Below are 14,488 nucleotides of genomic sequence, written 5' to 3'. Positions count from 1 at the left end.
TTAATAGTTTATTTTGGAAGTATATTCCATAAATAAAATAAAAAACCCACTTTAAAAACAGAAATTACGATTTTTTTATATTTTATTCGCAGTTTTGTCTTAGGGGTGTCAAATTTGCAATGGCGATTTTCCCAAAGATTCTGACACTGCTACAGATTCATAATGCCGAATTGGTTGGGATTGTTGTTATTATACATTCTGAAAACCGAATAGTTCTAAACTAATGTTATTCTGATAAAAAAATAGCTCTAATTAAACATATAAGAACATTTATATTCATATTTTCATGTTTTTCTTAATTCGTTCTTGAATAAAAATTAAAGAACGCGTGTTGTTTACACACTGTGCTGTGCTATGGCTGATTCTACAGGCTGGAGCTGCTGCTGCTGCTAGTACTTCATTTGACCAAATTCGAGAAATAGAAAAAATTTTTTTTTCGGGTAGGTCCTTTTAAATTATCAATTACCGCGGTCCTACTGAACATAAAATAATACTTTTAATTGATAAAGATAGTAAAAAGATTGATTTACTTACTACTGGGTGTCCGAAGAATTTTTTTTTCAAAATATTCGATACTAGTCATATTAAAGTCTTATTTTTAACACAACAAAAAAAGAAATGGTCAAAAATATTTCGGACACTTGACAGTATTAAGATTAACACCTCTACTGATTGGTTCCCAAATTTCATGACGAAACTCTTCATACAATCACGGTACGGACCTTTAGAAAACAGGGGGGGTCATTACAAAACCTTACCGAAAACGCCATTTTATGACGTTCACATTTTTATCACTTTATTTGCTTAAAACTCTTAAAATATATAATGTACATTCATATTTATTAATTCATTTGAAAGTATATTCATTTCCGAACAACACAGTAGTAATTTGAAGACTTGAAGTGCTTTGGTTTAAAAAATATGGCTATTTTAGTAGAACTACCTTGAAATCTGTGATTATCCAAAGCGTTTTTTCGTCCGTGTGTATTACTAGTTAAAATAAAACTGGAATATGCTAATTAGTCCATAAGTTAACAAGTGAGATGGTCGTAAAAAACACCAACTGAACTTTCATGGTATTATGATAATATGTTCAAAATTTCATCATAATATCTTAAACAAATCTGAGGATACAACTTTTTAAAGATGAGTTAGTCTGTAAATTGTGCAAATTTCCTACCATTTTCAGTCACAAGTTCATATGCATTTGAATAGGACTGACTTAAGGCAAAATGTCCAGTGAACCACGCATTTTTTGATACTTTGAATGATTATAACTCCAGTTCTAATGAGCTGATTTTAAAAACTTAAGATATTATTTCTTTTATTTTTATGCTCTTTTCAATAATGCTTGATTTGAGTTTAATCAATCTAAAGAAAAAAATGGTGTAGTATTGCTAGTCTTATGAGTGACAGAGCAAGTGTCATGAAGTCATTTGACAAAACTTTTAACTTACGCTTGGCACTGATGAAAATATGGAGTTTTTGCATTGTAATGCTCACCGTCTTCTTGGCCTCAGTTCTGAATCTTATAAAGTTTTGAGAAAATGGGAATAACATCTGAATGAGAAAATGGGTAGAGATGGTCAGAACTGCTTGTGAAGTCTTGGGACCAAGAGGGGATAAAAAAAATAGATGCAGAGCCTTCAGTCACAAAATTCTAGCATAACAAGTTTTAGAGGGAATAGGTTTAAACAACTTTTTTCAGGCTGCTGATTCACTCCACTATCATCGATATGATATTGTGAAGTTTTTGCAAGATTTCATGGCATCATTGAATTTGAAACAAGAAAGTGTACTTCATGACACGAGAAGTGATTCAATTGACTGTGCCATGGTTGCACTTGGACTGTTATACCACAAAGTTACTGGATTTAACTCAGCAGACAACCAAAGTACTTGAACTTCTTTTGCTATGTTGTAGAAATGAATGCAGCTTTGGGAAGATGGGAACAAGATGCTGAAGAATTCACAGATGTCAACTTTCCACAACTATTTGGCATTGATTTAAACAGCCCTGTCTTTTCTGCCCTCTATGAAATGGATTCACAAAAGAATATTATGGTTCAATGTTTACTGTATAAACTTTGTTCAGCATACAAAGATGTTCTTCAACATCAGCTAACAAACTTTCTGTCAGGACATTAAAGATGAAAAGAAACATCAGCAAATGCAACACAGCCAAATAACTACTATGATAAGAGAAGAATGTCTTGGTGACTTACATTTTAGCATTTTCAAAAGACGACATGCATCTTTACACCACCATAGCACTATCAATATGCTGAAGAAAAACAAGACTTCAATTTGGCTTGATAGTAAATCTGAAAAGGAACAAGTTGCTTGGATTGTGTGGATCCAAATCCAAAGAAATGAGAATAAAATACCAGCCATTACAGAAGATGGTACTTTACAAAAGAAAGCAACAATTGGAGGAAATAAAACAAGAAAAATGCAAGGAAACTAGTCAAGAGAAATTCTCATTATTGAGAGGATGAAGAGACATAGCGGGCCATGTTTCAGTGAAGAGAATGTCACACAGATGCTGTATGTGCTAGGAAGCAAGAATAGAAAACTTGAAGCCTTGAAAGATGAAATTAGGTTTCAGAAAATAGTTCTTGGCAATAAGTCTGAACATTTAAAGCTTGACTGACCTTTAGAGTTACTAGCAAACCACTTGAAAGCATTTTTGAATCGCACAGACCTAATAAATGATCATGAAACACTGCCAGACAATGAAAAATCAGAAAGCGAAACAGATGAAGTGCTTTAGTTGATCAGGCAGAGTTTGGAAACTACAACCAGTAAACAAGGACAGTTTGTGGCAGTATATTATGATGACTTATTTAGGCAAGTGATTTGTGCCACAAGCAATGAAGAAGGACAAGTGAAATTTCTTGATAAAAGTAAATGTCTTTAGATGGGCTAGGTCAGAAGTAGAAAAAGTTTCTTCTCTGTTTGACTGGGGCTTTGAGCTAACCACTTCAAATGAACGAATTTGGTCAGTTCTCGGTGAAGAATTTAACGGAATCACAAAGAAATATCAATGATTGTATCTTGATTGGGGGTGAAATATCAGTAAAAAAGAAAAAAATATATGAAAAGCATGTTGAGTCAGTGAGCATGCATACACTCGAAACATGGGTGGAGTCTAGGTCACACATCTAGCATTCACCAAGTCTTGGCTTTTGGACAGACATTCAAATGAAACAGGCAGACAGCTAACACTTATTGCTACTCATTTCATTTTCTCCATATTTTATGTTGATTTAAAATGGCTTATGGCAAACAAAATTATATACAAGAAAAAAAAAGAAATAACTTTTTCCTTACTAAAAGAAAAGTAAGGTATTCTTATTTATGTTGTCTTACGAGTTCAAATGAAAAAAACAAGGCATCACCTCTAGGACTCTCAGACTGAACTCTTTATGTGGAAATGGAGGGTATCGTTCTGATCTTTCTAATAGAAAGAAGAATGAAATTGAGAGTAAAAAAAACAAAACTTTATGACTCAACTTGTTCTGTATATTTTCACCTTATTTTTATTCCATCAATAACAGGTTTTACTATTTCAATAAAAATTGACAGTAAATTTAAATGCTGGCATTAGGATAGTATCGCAATATAGTTGCTGTTTTGTCTTCACTCAGAGAATGAGAAATCTTCCTTGATTGGAGCAATTTTCTTTTGTTCCATCTGAAGTGCCCTTTTTTGGAGAGCTGAATATCCTCCATATACAAAATCTATCTTGTGTCTAACTTTTGCCTTTGTAAGGGGGGAGGGGCAAGTAAATAAACACATGAAAGTAAATATTAAGATTAACTGAACAGTCCAATAGACATTTCTTCAATGCAATTCAGTGTTTCTTGTAGAACATCTATTCAGTGAGAAAACGGATTTTATCCTGCAAGATCAGCTGATGTGCTGACTCACACAAGATCAGTGATTCTATCGATAGATACTTAATTTCTAAAGCAATAGCTCTGGATATATCAAAGGCCATTGATAGGGTTTGACACAAAGGTTTGCTTCACAAGCTTGCTAGTTATGGAATATCTGGAAATGTCTTCTCAACCCTCAAGACCTTTCTCCCTGATAAGTTTATTAAAGTAGTTCATGATGTTCAGAAGTCTGGAGCAATGCTGGTGTGCCTCAATCCATTCTGGGCCCAATCCTTTTCCTGATATTCCTTAATGATCTCACAAATCACATTCTAAGATCATTCTATGCAGATGAAGCACATTAAATGATAAAGATCTGATTCTCCTCCAACCTGGAACATGTGGTGCAATAAGATTAAAAAAAAGTAGCCGGTTACTTTTAATACGTTTAAAACCAAGCTTCTCTCATTTCATCACGAACAATTAAAACGTCACTTGACCCCAGTTGAAATGGATGAAACTTCCCTTGAGGAGACCCCCTGTTTTGATAAGCTTCTAGGACCAACTCTTTTCCTGATCTACATTAATGCTCTTCCAAATCACATCCTTACATCATTTGTAGACATTTATGCTGACGACACTACCATTTATGGTAGCACATCTAAGACAGTAAACGACCAAGTTCTCTCCAATTCTCTCTCCTCTGATCTTGAGCACGTAGTACAATGGGGAAAGGAGTGGCTGGTTACTTTTAATGCATCTAAAACCAAGCTTCTCTCTTTACATCATCAACATTCTGATCCACATCTGGCATCAATTGAAATGAATGGTTCTCGTCTTCAGGAGGCCTCAAGTTTTGACAAGCTTCTGGGCTTGACCTTTACTCCTGATCTTAAATGGAACACGTACATCAAATCTGTTGCCAAGGCCGCTGGAAAAATGGTTGGATATTTCTATCGATCCGGTAAATATCTCACTGCTGATGCTATTCTCTATCTATATAAGAGCCAGGTACGTCCAAGGATGGAATATTGTTGCCACATCTGGGCAGGAGCTGCTAGAAAGGACTTGTCCTGCCTTGATAGAGTTCAAAATAGACTTTGTAGTCTCGTAGGAGATGTCCTTTTCTCTTCCTTGCAACCTCTATCTCACAGAAGAGATGCTGCGAGTTTGTCTCTGATGTATCGTTATTTTCATGGAAGGTGTTCAACTGAGCTTCAATCTATGGTCCCCCTTGCCAAACTTTCACAAGAAACACTCATCTAGCTGTACACACTATCAATAATTCCCCCGACTCTTTATCTGTGCCTAAACCTAAACGTAGATTCCATGAACAAAGCTTCTTTCTTAGAACTACACGCCTGTGGAATTGTCTTCCGTTTTCCTGCTTTCCGGCTGACTACAATATGGTTGTCTTCAAGTCTAACGTAAATAAGTTCTTGATGAGCCGTTCTATATAAGTTATCAAATTTACCAAATTTTCATTACTAATGATTACTATATTGTCCAATGTCTACTGTACACTCTTTAACCCTTATCCTTGAGTGGCCTCTTAGCCTTGATAAGTACCTGATGCCTATGTAAAAAAAAACATTCACCTGAAACCTAAAGTAGAAGACTTACATCAGATTTCTTGCTAAGGTAATAAAAAAATAGTTGGATCATTCTATTGCTCTAGAAAGTATCTCACTCCTCTACCTGTATAAGAGCCTGATATGGTTTAAGATGGAGTACTGTGGTTACTGTGGGATGTGCGGCTCAGAGCACTTTTTCCTATCTTAAAAGAGTACAAGATCGAATTCCGAATCTAGTGAAAGATGTTCTCTTCTCTGCAGCCTTTTTCTCACAAAAGAGACGTTGCTCAAATGAGTCCCAATTTCTAGTGCTCCCCCCCCCCCGCCCCAGTAAAACATTCACAGCAAAAACTACAACCACAAATAATTATACTTTCTTCTTCAGTGTTCCTAAAACTTTATACAGAGTTTACTTCCAAAAACTATCTGGCCTCTTTCTATTAACTACAGCATGGGTCTTTTCAAGTAACATATTATTCTTGTTATCCTGTCCCATTAAGTAATCAATTTCATTCTAGATCCAACTATGGTTTGCAATCATCAAGGTGTTTCACAACACAAGCATCTGAATAAGCATTGACTTGTTAGTAAAAGGAAAGACAAGACATCCTCAAATAAAATTGCTTTTAAAAATGTTCAATGCTTTATGAGTACGCATTTTTAAAATGGCATTAAACACTGTTCATTCCCTACATCATCCTATACACAACACATGCACGTTTTTTTGAGGAATTGCTATGCACTACACACAATATTATAACATTTCAAAAGATCTTGATAAACTTGTGTGACATTTCGTTCATGTAACCTGGACTATCCATACTCCAAATTGGTTAAGGAACAAATCTTGTGACTTATTAAAAAATAAATCTCACAAGAAAAACACAAAAAAGTAGATCAAGTTGAAGTACTATTATCAGAATGGAATAATAAAAAAGAACATGTTGAAAGTTAAGATATGCTATTCACAAAATGTTATCAAAGAAAAAATTCAATACATTAAAAACCATGTTCAAACAGCACAAATGAAAAATGTCCTTTTATCTAGATAAAAAAAAAACATTTGCCTGAGTAATACTTATATAGACAAATTCAAAAACGTTTAAGAGTAGAAAGTGATAAGTATGTTAAAACAATTATCAGTGGAGGCAGGTAAAAATTTAGATTATACATTGTTTACCAACGATTGAATCGACATTAAGAAAAAATACAGAAGTAGGAAGATGTTTATTCTGCCAATTTAATGGTATGCACTGTTTTATTGTTTAAAAATCTTTGAAAGAGATGTTGGCTGCATTCAGAATCACACTGGCATACAAATTTGTAAATTAAAGAGACTTTATTTATTTTTTGTGATTGGTTAAATAATTTCAAATGAGACCGAGTTCACTAAAAAAAAAAAAAGAAGAAATTAGAATAGTGGTTTGAGCTATTTCAGGCCAAGATCAAAGTGTAGTATCTGTTCTTCAGATGCTACACTCCAATTTCTTGTTCTCTGTCAGTGGAGAAAAAATCCTTCATGACCGAGATAATTTTTATTTTTGTTCCTTTTCTCCACGTTAAAAAACAACTCTGGTGTCTAACTGCCTCATGGGGAGGCATTGTAAATAGGAACTCCATGGATGCATATAATCTCATTGTCATTGGATCCTTGTATTATTTGGAGTTGGATGTACATCACTAGAACAGTATCGGATACATGAAGTCAAGTCTTCGGCCATTGTTCCATGTTGCTGCAACTAATGACAAGTGTAAAGCACCAGGCGAAGACGGTATACAGATGTTTATAAGATCATGCCAGAGGTTTTTGCCCTGTGGGGACATCATGTTTTTTTATATGATACAGTGTTTTGAAACTGTCCCACTGACTGGAGAGAGACGATCATTCTTCCTTTCTTCAAAAAAAAAAGTGATAGGAAACTTTGCTAAACCAACAGAAGAATCAGCCTCATCAATGAATGTTCTCTTGTGCCAATTTCAAGGTGCTCATGATTCTCAAATGTGCTTGTCTCAGGTTGGTTTACATCCATGGAGCAGTACTTGTATTTGTAACAGCCATCACCCTGGTCTGGTTGAAACAGCCTTATCCAAAGTGTTGCCAAGTAGAGGTTGTACCATTCAGACCTTCAACCTATGGCACACCCTCATACAGCATTGGGTATATCAACAAACCATGATCATTTGCTTTGTCAATTTTGTAACTAATTTTAACTCCATTAATAGGAGCTCACTTTGACATACAATGCAAACTGATGTCATACCAAAAAAAAAAACTTCTTAGGCTCATCAAGGGCTACAACTAGTCAATACAGACCAGTGTGTATACTATGGTGAGGAGTTAGAGTTTTTAAGGTGAGCACTGGTATTCGACGAGGGTGGCTTTTTTCCTCAGCCTCTTCATCTATGCAATTGACTAAAGAGAATCTTTAGGACTATATGAGAGTTTCAGTGAGAAAGAATATCTGATCTTATGCAAACGACATTGTTCAGGTTGAGTCGACTGATGATGAAGTACAAGCTGCATCCTATTGACTAAAAGTTGCTGCTCGTGTTATTGGAATAAGCATCAACTCCTAAAACACCATGGTCATGTCATTGCTGATTAATCCAGACACCTGGCAGCTCCTTACGTTAGATGGGACTTACCTGAAAAGAAGACATATCTTTGAATCCCCCTACCCTGCACACACACACACACATTGCCTAAAGTTTTGACAAATAATCGTTTAATTCTGATTGAATGCTTCAAGAGAGAAAAAAAAAAAAACTTAAAAAATATGAAACGATTTTGTGAGTTAAGTCAACAAATGTCAATAATAATGGATTATTTATCTGATAACGTTTTACAAATGGAGGAACATGCAATTTTCAGCAGAAAATTACTTTTATTCATGCGTTCCTATTTACTTATTTACTTGCCTCCCATGAGAACAGAATTAGGCACAAGGTCGGTTTTTAATGTAGGGAAAATCCAGGTCCTAAAAAAAAAAAGAGGCAACCTGGATTAGGACAAAAATTAAAAATTGCCTCAGTCTGGAAGGACATCTCTTCTAGAAAAGATGGCGTGCAGCACCAAAATAGACACGTTCATGGATTGTTGATGTTATTTTAAAAATTATGTTTTACGTATTGTTTGGATACTTGGACATTCTCATCGTGAGTATTATTTTCATAATGTTTTGATTGATGTAACCTCCAACCTCCTTCAGGTATATGTAGTCAAACTCGGGAATCTGCATGAAATTACGAAGTGAACAGGGTTAGCATTCTCTCATTCCATCAGCCATGACTGGGTAGAAGTTTTAAGTAATTCACAATTGTATTTTATCAAGTCCTTTATCCTCTACACAAAAACAAAAAACAGAAACGTCCTTGTGTTCAACTCTGTGAGGAAACAAATAAGTAAGGATTGCTGTATCTATACACGCACACATTGAAGCATAGGTGTATCAAAATTTTTGTAGGAATTTTTGACACCCCTAACACGAAACTGCGGATAAAATATAAAAAACTCATAATTTCTTTTAAAAGTGGGTTGTTTATTTCTTCTATTTTGTTTATTTCTTTTAAAAGTAGGTTGTTTATTTTCTTTATTTCTTCCAAAATAAACTATTAAAGTTGTATAAAAAGTAATAGAAATATTTTTTTATTTAAAAAAAAGAAACAGTAATGAAATTAATTGAATTTTACGAGTTCAGTATTTTTCAATTTTTAAACTTTAAAATTTTTCTATTGATTCTATTTTTACGATATTTTCAGGATCAATGTGAAATTTTATGCTCTTTCCAATAAACCGAACATACTATTTTAGACAAACGTTTTTTTTAAAATTCATACCACCTATTTTGAAATGTCTATTAAAAAGTAAATAATTAATTTATGTACCAAAGTTTTATATATCACAAATTGAAGATAAAAGTTCAATAAATAATATATCCAAATTTAAAATAAAAAAGAATAGTTTTTTTTAGAAATTTACCTGTAAAGTCCGAAGTTTAAAACCTTTTTTTTTTTTTTTTTTTTAAAATCACGTTTTTTTTTTTTTTTTTTTTTTTTTTTTAAATAAAACCTTGGTGCTTGCTCCTTTAATTGAAAAAAAAAATTAGGGTTTGAATTACGTTTTTCGAGTAGTTATAAGCTTGGAAAGACAGGGGGTCGAATTATTCAATATTTTTCACGAAGTTTCTGGCACACCTACTGAAGCAATCTTAGGGAAAGTTAATGTCCCTCCAATGATGCTATATTCGGTTTATTGGAAAGAGCATAAAATTTCACATTGACCCTGAAAATATCGTAAAAATAGAATCTATAGAAAAATTTTGATAGATTTTTAAAGTTTAAAAATTGAAAAATACTGTATGTTTTTTGAAACACTGTATGTTTTTCGAGCAGAATAAACATTTTACATTAAATATAAACACTAAAAACAAATCCAGTTGGGTAGAAAAGTAACTTATCTTGTCTTTGATAACATTTATTTGTTCTATATTTGTTTTGTGACAACTTTTTCGAATCTATGTGTAACTGTACAGTAATATAAACCCTGCAATTAATTTCATTACTGTTTTTTAAAAAATAAAAAAATAATATTTCTATTACTTTTTATACAACTTTAATAGTTTATTTTGGAAGTATAATCCATAAAGAGAATAAACAACCCACTTTTAAAAGAGAAATTACGAGTTTTTTTTATATATTATTCGCAGTTTCGTGTTAGGGGTGTCAAAAATTCCTATAAAAATTGGTAAAACTATACAAACACCGTGACAGCGAATTAACCCTACCCCTAACCATAACCCTAACGCTGTCACGGTGTTTGTATAATAATACCTAAAAATTCTGATACACCTAGAGCAAACTAGACTCATGAAAAAGAATTTCAAAAACTACCTGGCAAATATACCCAATGAACCAAATGCAAGAGAGATTCAAACAGTTGCACTAAAAGGGACGGTTAGAATCTGAAAAAGATCTCTCAGTTGGAATATGAGATGGTGAGTGAGTGAATGTTTGGCTCTGGTAGGATACCTCATCCCAGCTTGAACAAACTGATTAGAAAATTGGAAAAAAATAAAAAAATAAAACAGAACGTGACTGTCAAAATGCGCTAGGAAAAGAAATTGGTGTTTTGAGTAAAAACACAATGTATTATACATTGTAAAATAATTTTTTTTATTGCATAACGATAAAAAATTATTAAATAATACTTTACTTGATTTTAAGAATTAATTGCTCGGTATTATTTATTTTTATTCTTTTATTTTAAGCAACAGGTCATAGGTCATAGATTTTTTATATAAAAAAGGAAGTTGAAATGTATTTTCTATTTTGTGCATTCTTATGTGTTTTTTTTTTTTGCGTCTGGAAGGCGCTCATATTTATTTTATTAGAGGAAATAACGACATTTGCTAATGAAACCTTGGATTTTTAGGCAGTTAAACCAATAAGTTGTTCAATAACATTGATTTTTAAATGATAAATTTGTCTTCGAGAAAAATTGTATTATACGAAGGCAGTTTGGACTCCTAAATTCCATTGAATGGTAACACTTAAACAAGGAGAAACAATAAATGACACTTGTCATTCATTGTTCAGCTGAAACAATAATAGGCATTTATTGGGGTAGAAAAGAAAAGATTCACAATCAACACAGAATGTGGATCGATTGAAGACACATCATCAAATGAATCTATATGACATTTTGATAACATTTAACTTTTAGGTTTCCAGGGTTAGTCTTTGGAAAGTGCAAAAAAAAACAAAAAAACTTCCCAGTTAATAAATGAAAAACAAAAAAACATATGATTCTGTTGATGTTCATATTGTTGACAAGTTTAATATTAGTTCTTCTTTTTCTTACCAGTGCCTTTCGATCCTTTTCGGATCCTCCTTTGATGAAAGCGGGTGGGAAAGGCCGGACGACGGAATCATGTCGGTAGCTGTGGACGGCGGCGGCAAAAAGACTGAGCGTCAGATCAGCCGCTAACGGATCGCTTTCTATTCGTTCCAAAACACAGTTTGACATATTTGATAGTTCACTGGACAATGACATGGCTCGAAGATTATTAAGTTTTCATAGAAACCAATCATACGTTTTATTCAGTAGTTACTGCGGCCAAGTCCAAAGAAACTAACGTTATGTGGTTAGGATTCAGGAAGCAACACTACATGTTGACATATTTTTTGATTAGGTTTAACTGACGCAAACATTTTTCAGGGATTCCCGGATTCTCTGCGAACAACATCGATTCATTATTATGAAAAGTTAGATTATTTCTGTTCAAATTTTACGATTAAAAATATTTTTAATTAAAATAACTTTCTGAAAAACATTAAAAAAACAAACAAACAAACAGACATTATTTAAAATTATTTTATTGCGACCAAAATATATTTTAAATATAACTGAGTTTCTCACAAAAAGTGTTTTATCCCCCTCCCTTAAAAAGAAAGATGCTACTTGTTTTGGTCGATTACATGTGAACAAAAATATGGGCGGAAAACAACATATTTGAGAATTTAGACTGGGTGATAAAACGATCTTCTCTTTCCGATCGATTCTAATTTTTTGAACTGTTACGTTACCTTATCCTAAATCCGATCGAAAAGTTCATAAAAAGTAAAGTAAAATAGTCATGAAAAAGATACATAATTATTCTTCCACAGCAAAAAAAAAAAAAAAAAAAAAAAAAAAATCATTTAACTGTTCTAGAATATCTCGAAAAGAAAGAGTCATTTTACGTTAAATTTATCTGCGGAATTGATCCCCAGCTCTAAATTCTAACATTTTGTTTTATTTTTTTTTAGGATTGTTCACGCATAGTCGACTAAAAAAAGTAGAATTTATTTTTATGGGGAGGGGTAATTTAACTGAGGGTAGAGAAAATTCTAAAATAAGTTTAAATGGTTTTGGAATTTCTCATAAAATGTTATGCGCATCCATTTTCGTCCAAATATCTCACCCACCATATATAGACCCCCCCCTCATCGTCAATAGCATATAATTTTAAAACTTTCCAAATTGATTGCAGTTATTTTAATTACACGTATTTTCTAAGGGTAGTTTCATAATAATGATAATAATAAAATGTGTACTAATTCAAAATTATTTTATTTAGGTGCTTCCACAGAATTTGAATCGAACTAAATCGACTTTTGCCGAACTAAACTTAAGGGTCAGTTTAGGGTTAGGTTAACCCGCCCCCCCCCCAAAAAAAAACATCGACATTTTATTATTATTTAATTATACTTATATCCACTTGAGAAGATATGCTCAAGAAATAATTTAAGAAATAATTATTTTTTGATTATTTAAAAATATTAATAATTTAGAACAAACGGAAAGGTCTGTTCTAAAATGATTTTAAAAATCTACCCGTAGTTTTTCAAAATAATGAACCAAAAGTTTGTTCATGTTGTTCATGTGAAAACCTTTTTATATTTTGGTGCAGTTTTCTACTCGCGTATAATATGATCTAAGAAATATGGCTCTCACAACACGTGGACCAAATATTTTGATAACTGGTGAGTATTAAATAGATTAATTAATCACATTTGCAACCATTTGAATTTTTTTACAAGCTGAAATGTTCCTAATAATCGATAAAATGGGAGTTCAAATAAATGTGTTGTATGGAGCCTCAAATCAAATGAGATTTTATTTTCTTATTCACTGTTGAAAGTGTGAGAAAAAACATTGAAAAATTTTGCAGTTTTAATTTTGAGCGTGCTTGATTTGTAGCAATATTCTTTAAATTTAGACATTTGGGAATATTTTAATTCCAATGTATCGATAGGAAATTTATTAGTGAACAACATTTTATTGACCGGAAAAGCATTTTTCGGGAATTTTGCGGATTCTTCTTGAGATCAACCTCGCTAACTAGTAAATACTTTCATGACTTGTTATTGTGTACAAAAGAATTGATTTTGAAAAAAAAAAAAAAACTTTTTAAATCTAAAAATTAAATTTTAAAAATACTTCAGTTCTTTCATAGTCGCGCGTGAAAAAAAAAGTGGCACTTATACAGTTTAATCAAGAGATTAAAAAAATGAAAATATCGAAAAAAGTTTAAATTGTACGTATCCGTTATGGAATGAAGTTCTCCGAAAAAAAAAAAAATTTACTTAATTTCATCAAGTAGTTTTTGTTTTACAGCGAAAAAACAATTTGTTATGATACCGAGCAAAAGGTTTGATTTTTTTTTTTAGGAAGAAAAGCTAGTATTAAAGATGGGGAGGGAGTGTCGGCGCTTTAACTGGAGTTATCTCCCGTGACGTTTCTAAACTCCAAACAAAAATCAAGAAAAAATGCAAGATGTCTGCCTTCAATGCGTTCTCATAAAAACGTGTTTTTCCGCTGTAAAAAAAAAAAAAACAAAAAAAAAACTACTCGATCAAAGTAAGTGAAATTTTTTTCGTGAATCTTCACTGAAGATCATCTTCAGTTCAAAACGGATACGTACAATATAACTTTTTTTTTCGATATTTTCATTTTTTTTAATGTCTTGATTAAACTGTACAAATACCAAAAAAATAATGATCAATTTTTAGTTTCTTTCCAATTCCCCCCTCCCCTTAAAATGACAACTTAGGTTTTCGAGACTGCTGAAAATGAATATCTTTACTATTATAAAAGGGACTTTGTGTGTATGAACTCGTTCCCTAGGGTATCGAAAACGGCTGGGCCGATTCTTTTGAAATTTCACACAAAGGTACTTGATGTACCTGGGAGTGTGTTGTACCTTTTTTGTAATATTATTAGTATGAATGTGTAATATTAAGGAAGCGAAACGAAGCGTGTTAGCTCACGGAGGACATCTTTATTTCTTAACGGAAGTAACTCGTAGAGCACGAATTATAAACAAGGAAAGATAATCCATATGTATACATCCCTCTTTCACAAGAGAATTGTTTGTTTAACCAAAGGTTGCTAGATGAGTTTTTACAAGTGAACTTATCTACAGATCATATCTTTTAGGGGGGTTTATGACACGACCCGATCTTGTGATTGTTACAGATGGTTTGTTTGTA

The 14,488-nt window shown here is 32.7% G+C and overlaps 2 protein-coding genes across 4 annotated transcripts in view; one reads left to right on the top strand and one right to left on the bottom strand.

Annotated features, from left to right (window-relative positions):
- Positions 1-11,650, bottom strand: part of LOC145284749 (protein mono-ADP-ribosyltransferase PARP16-like) — a 48,810-nt gene extending 37,160 nt beyond the window's left edge. For both annotated transcript variants that reach the window (XM_080133707.1, XM_080133706.1), the window contains exon 1: positions 11,316-11,650. In XM_080133707.1, coding sequence (XP_079989833.1) covers positions 11,316-11,507 — 192 coding nt within the window. In that variant the 5' untranslated portion in view covers positions 11,508-11,650. The remainder of the gene's footprint in view (positions 1-11,315) is intronic.
- The window catches only part of LOC145284751 (adenylate kinase isoenzyme 6-like), a 69,885-nt gene that overhangs the window by 6,719 nt on the left and 48,678 nt on the right, over positions 1-14,488 (top strand). Inside the window, exon 1 of one of the 2 annotated variants that reach the window (XM_080133710.1) lies at positions 12,907-12,979. The exons of the other annotated variant lie outside the window; for it this stretch is intronic. Coding sequence (XP_079989836.1) covers positions 12,940-12,979 — 40 coding nt within the window. The 5' untranslated portion in view covers positions 12,907-12,939. Of the gene's footprint in view, positions 1-12,906; positions 12,980-14,488 lie in introns of those variants that run through there. 2 annotated transcript variants of the gene reach the window in all.

Source organism: Euprymna scolopes, chromosome 9, assembly GCF_053919585.1.
Source record: "Euprymna scolopes isolate OS-2025 chromosome 9, ASM5391958v1, whole genome shotgun sequence".
Taxonomy (NCBI): Eukaryota; Metazoa; Mollusca; class Cephalopoda; order Sepiida; family Sepiolidae; genus Euprymna; species Euprymna scolopes.
This window is presented reverse-complemented; position numbering and strand designations above follow the sequence as displayed.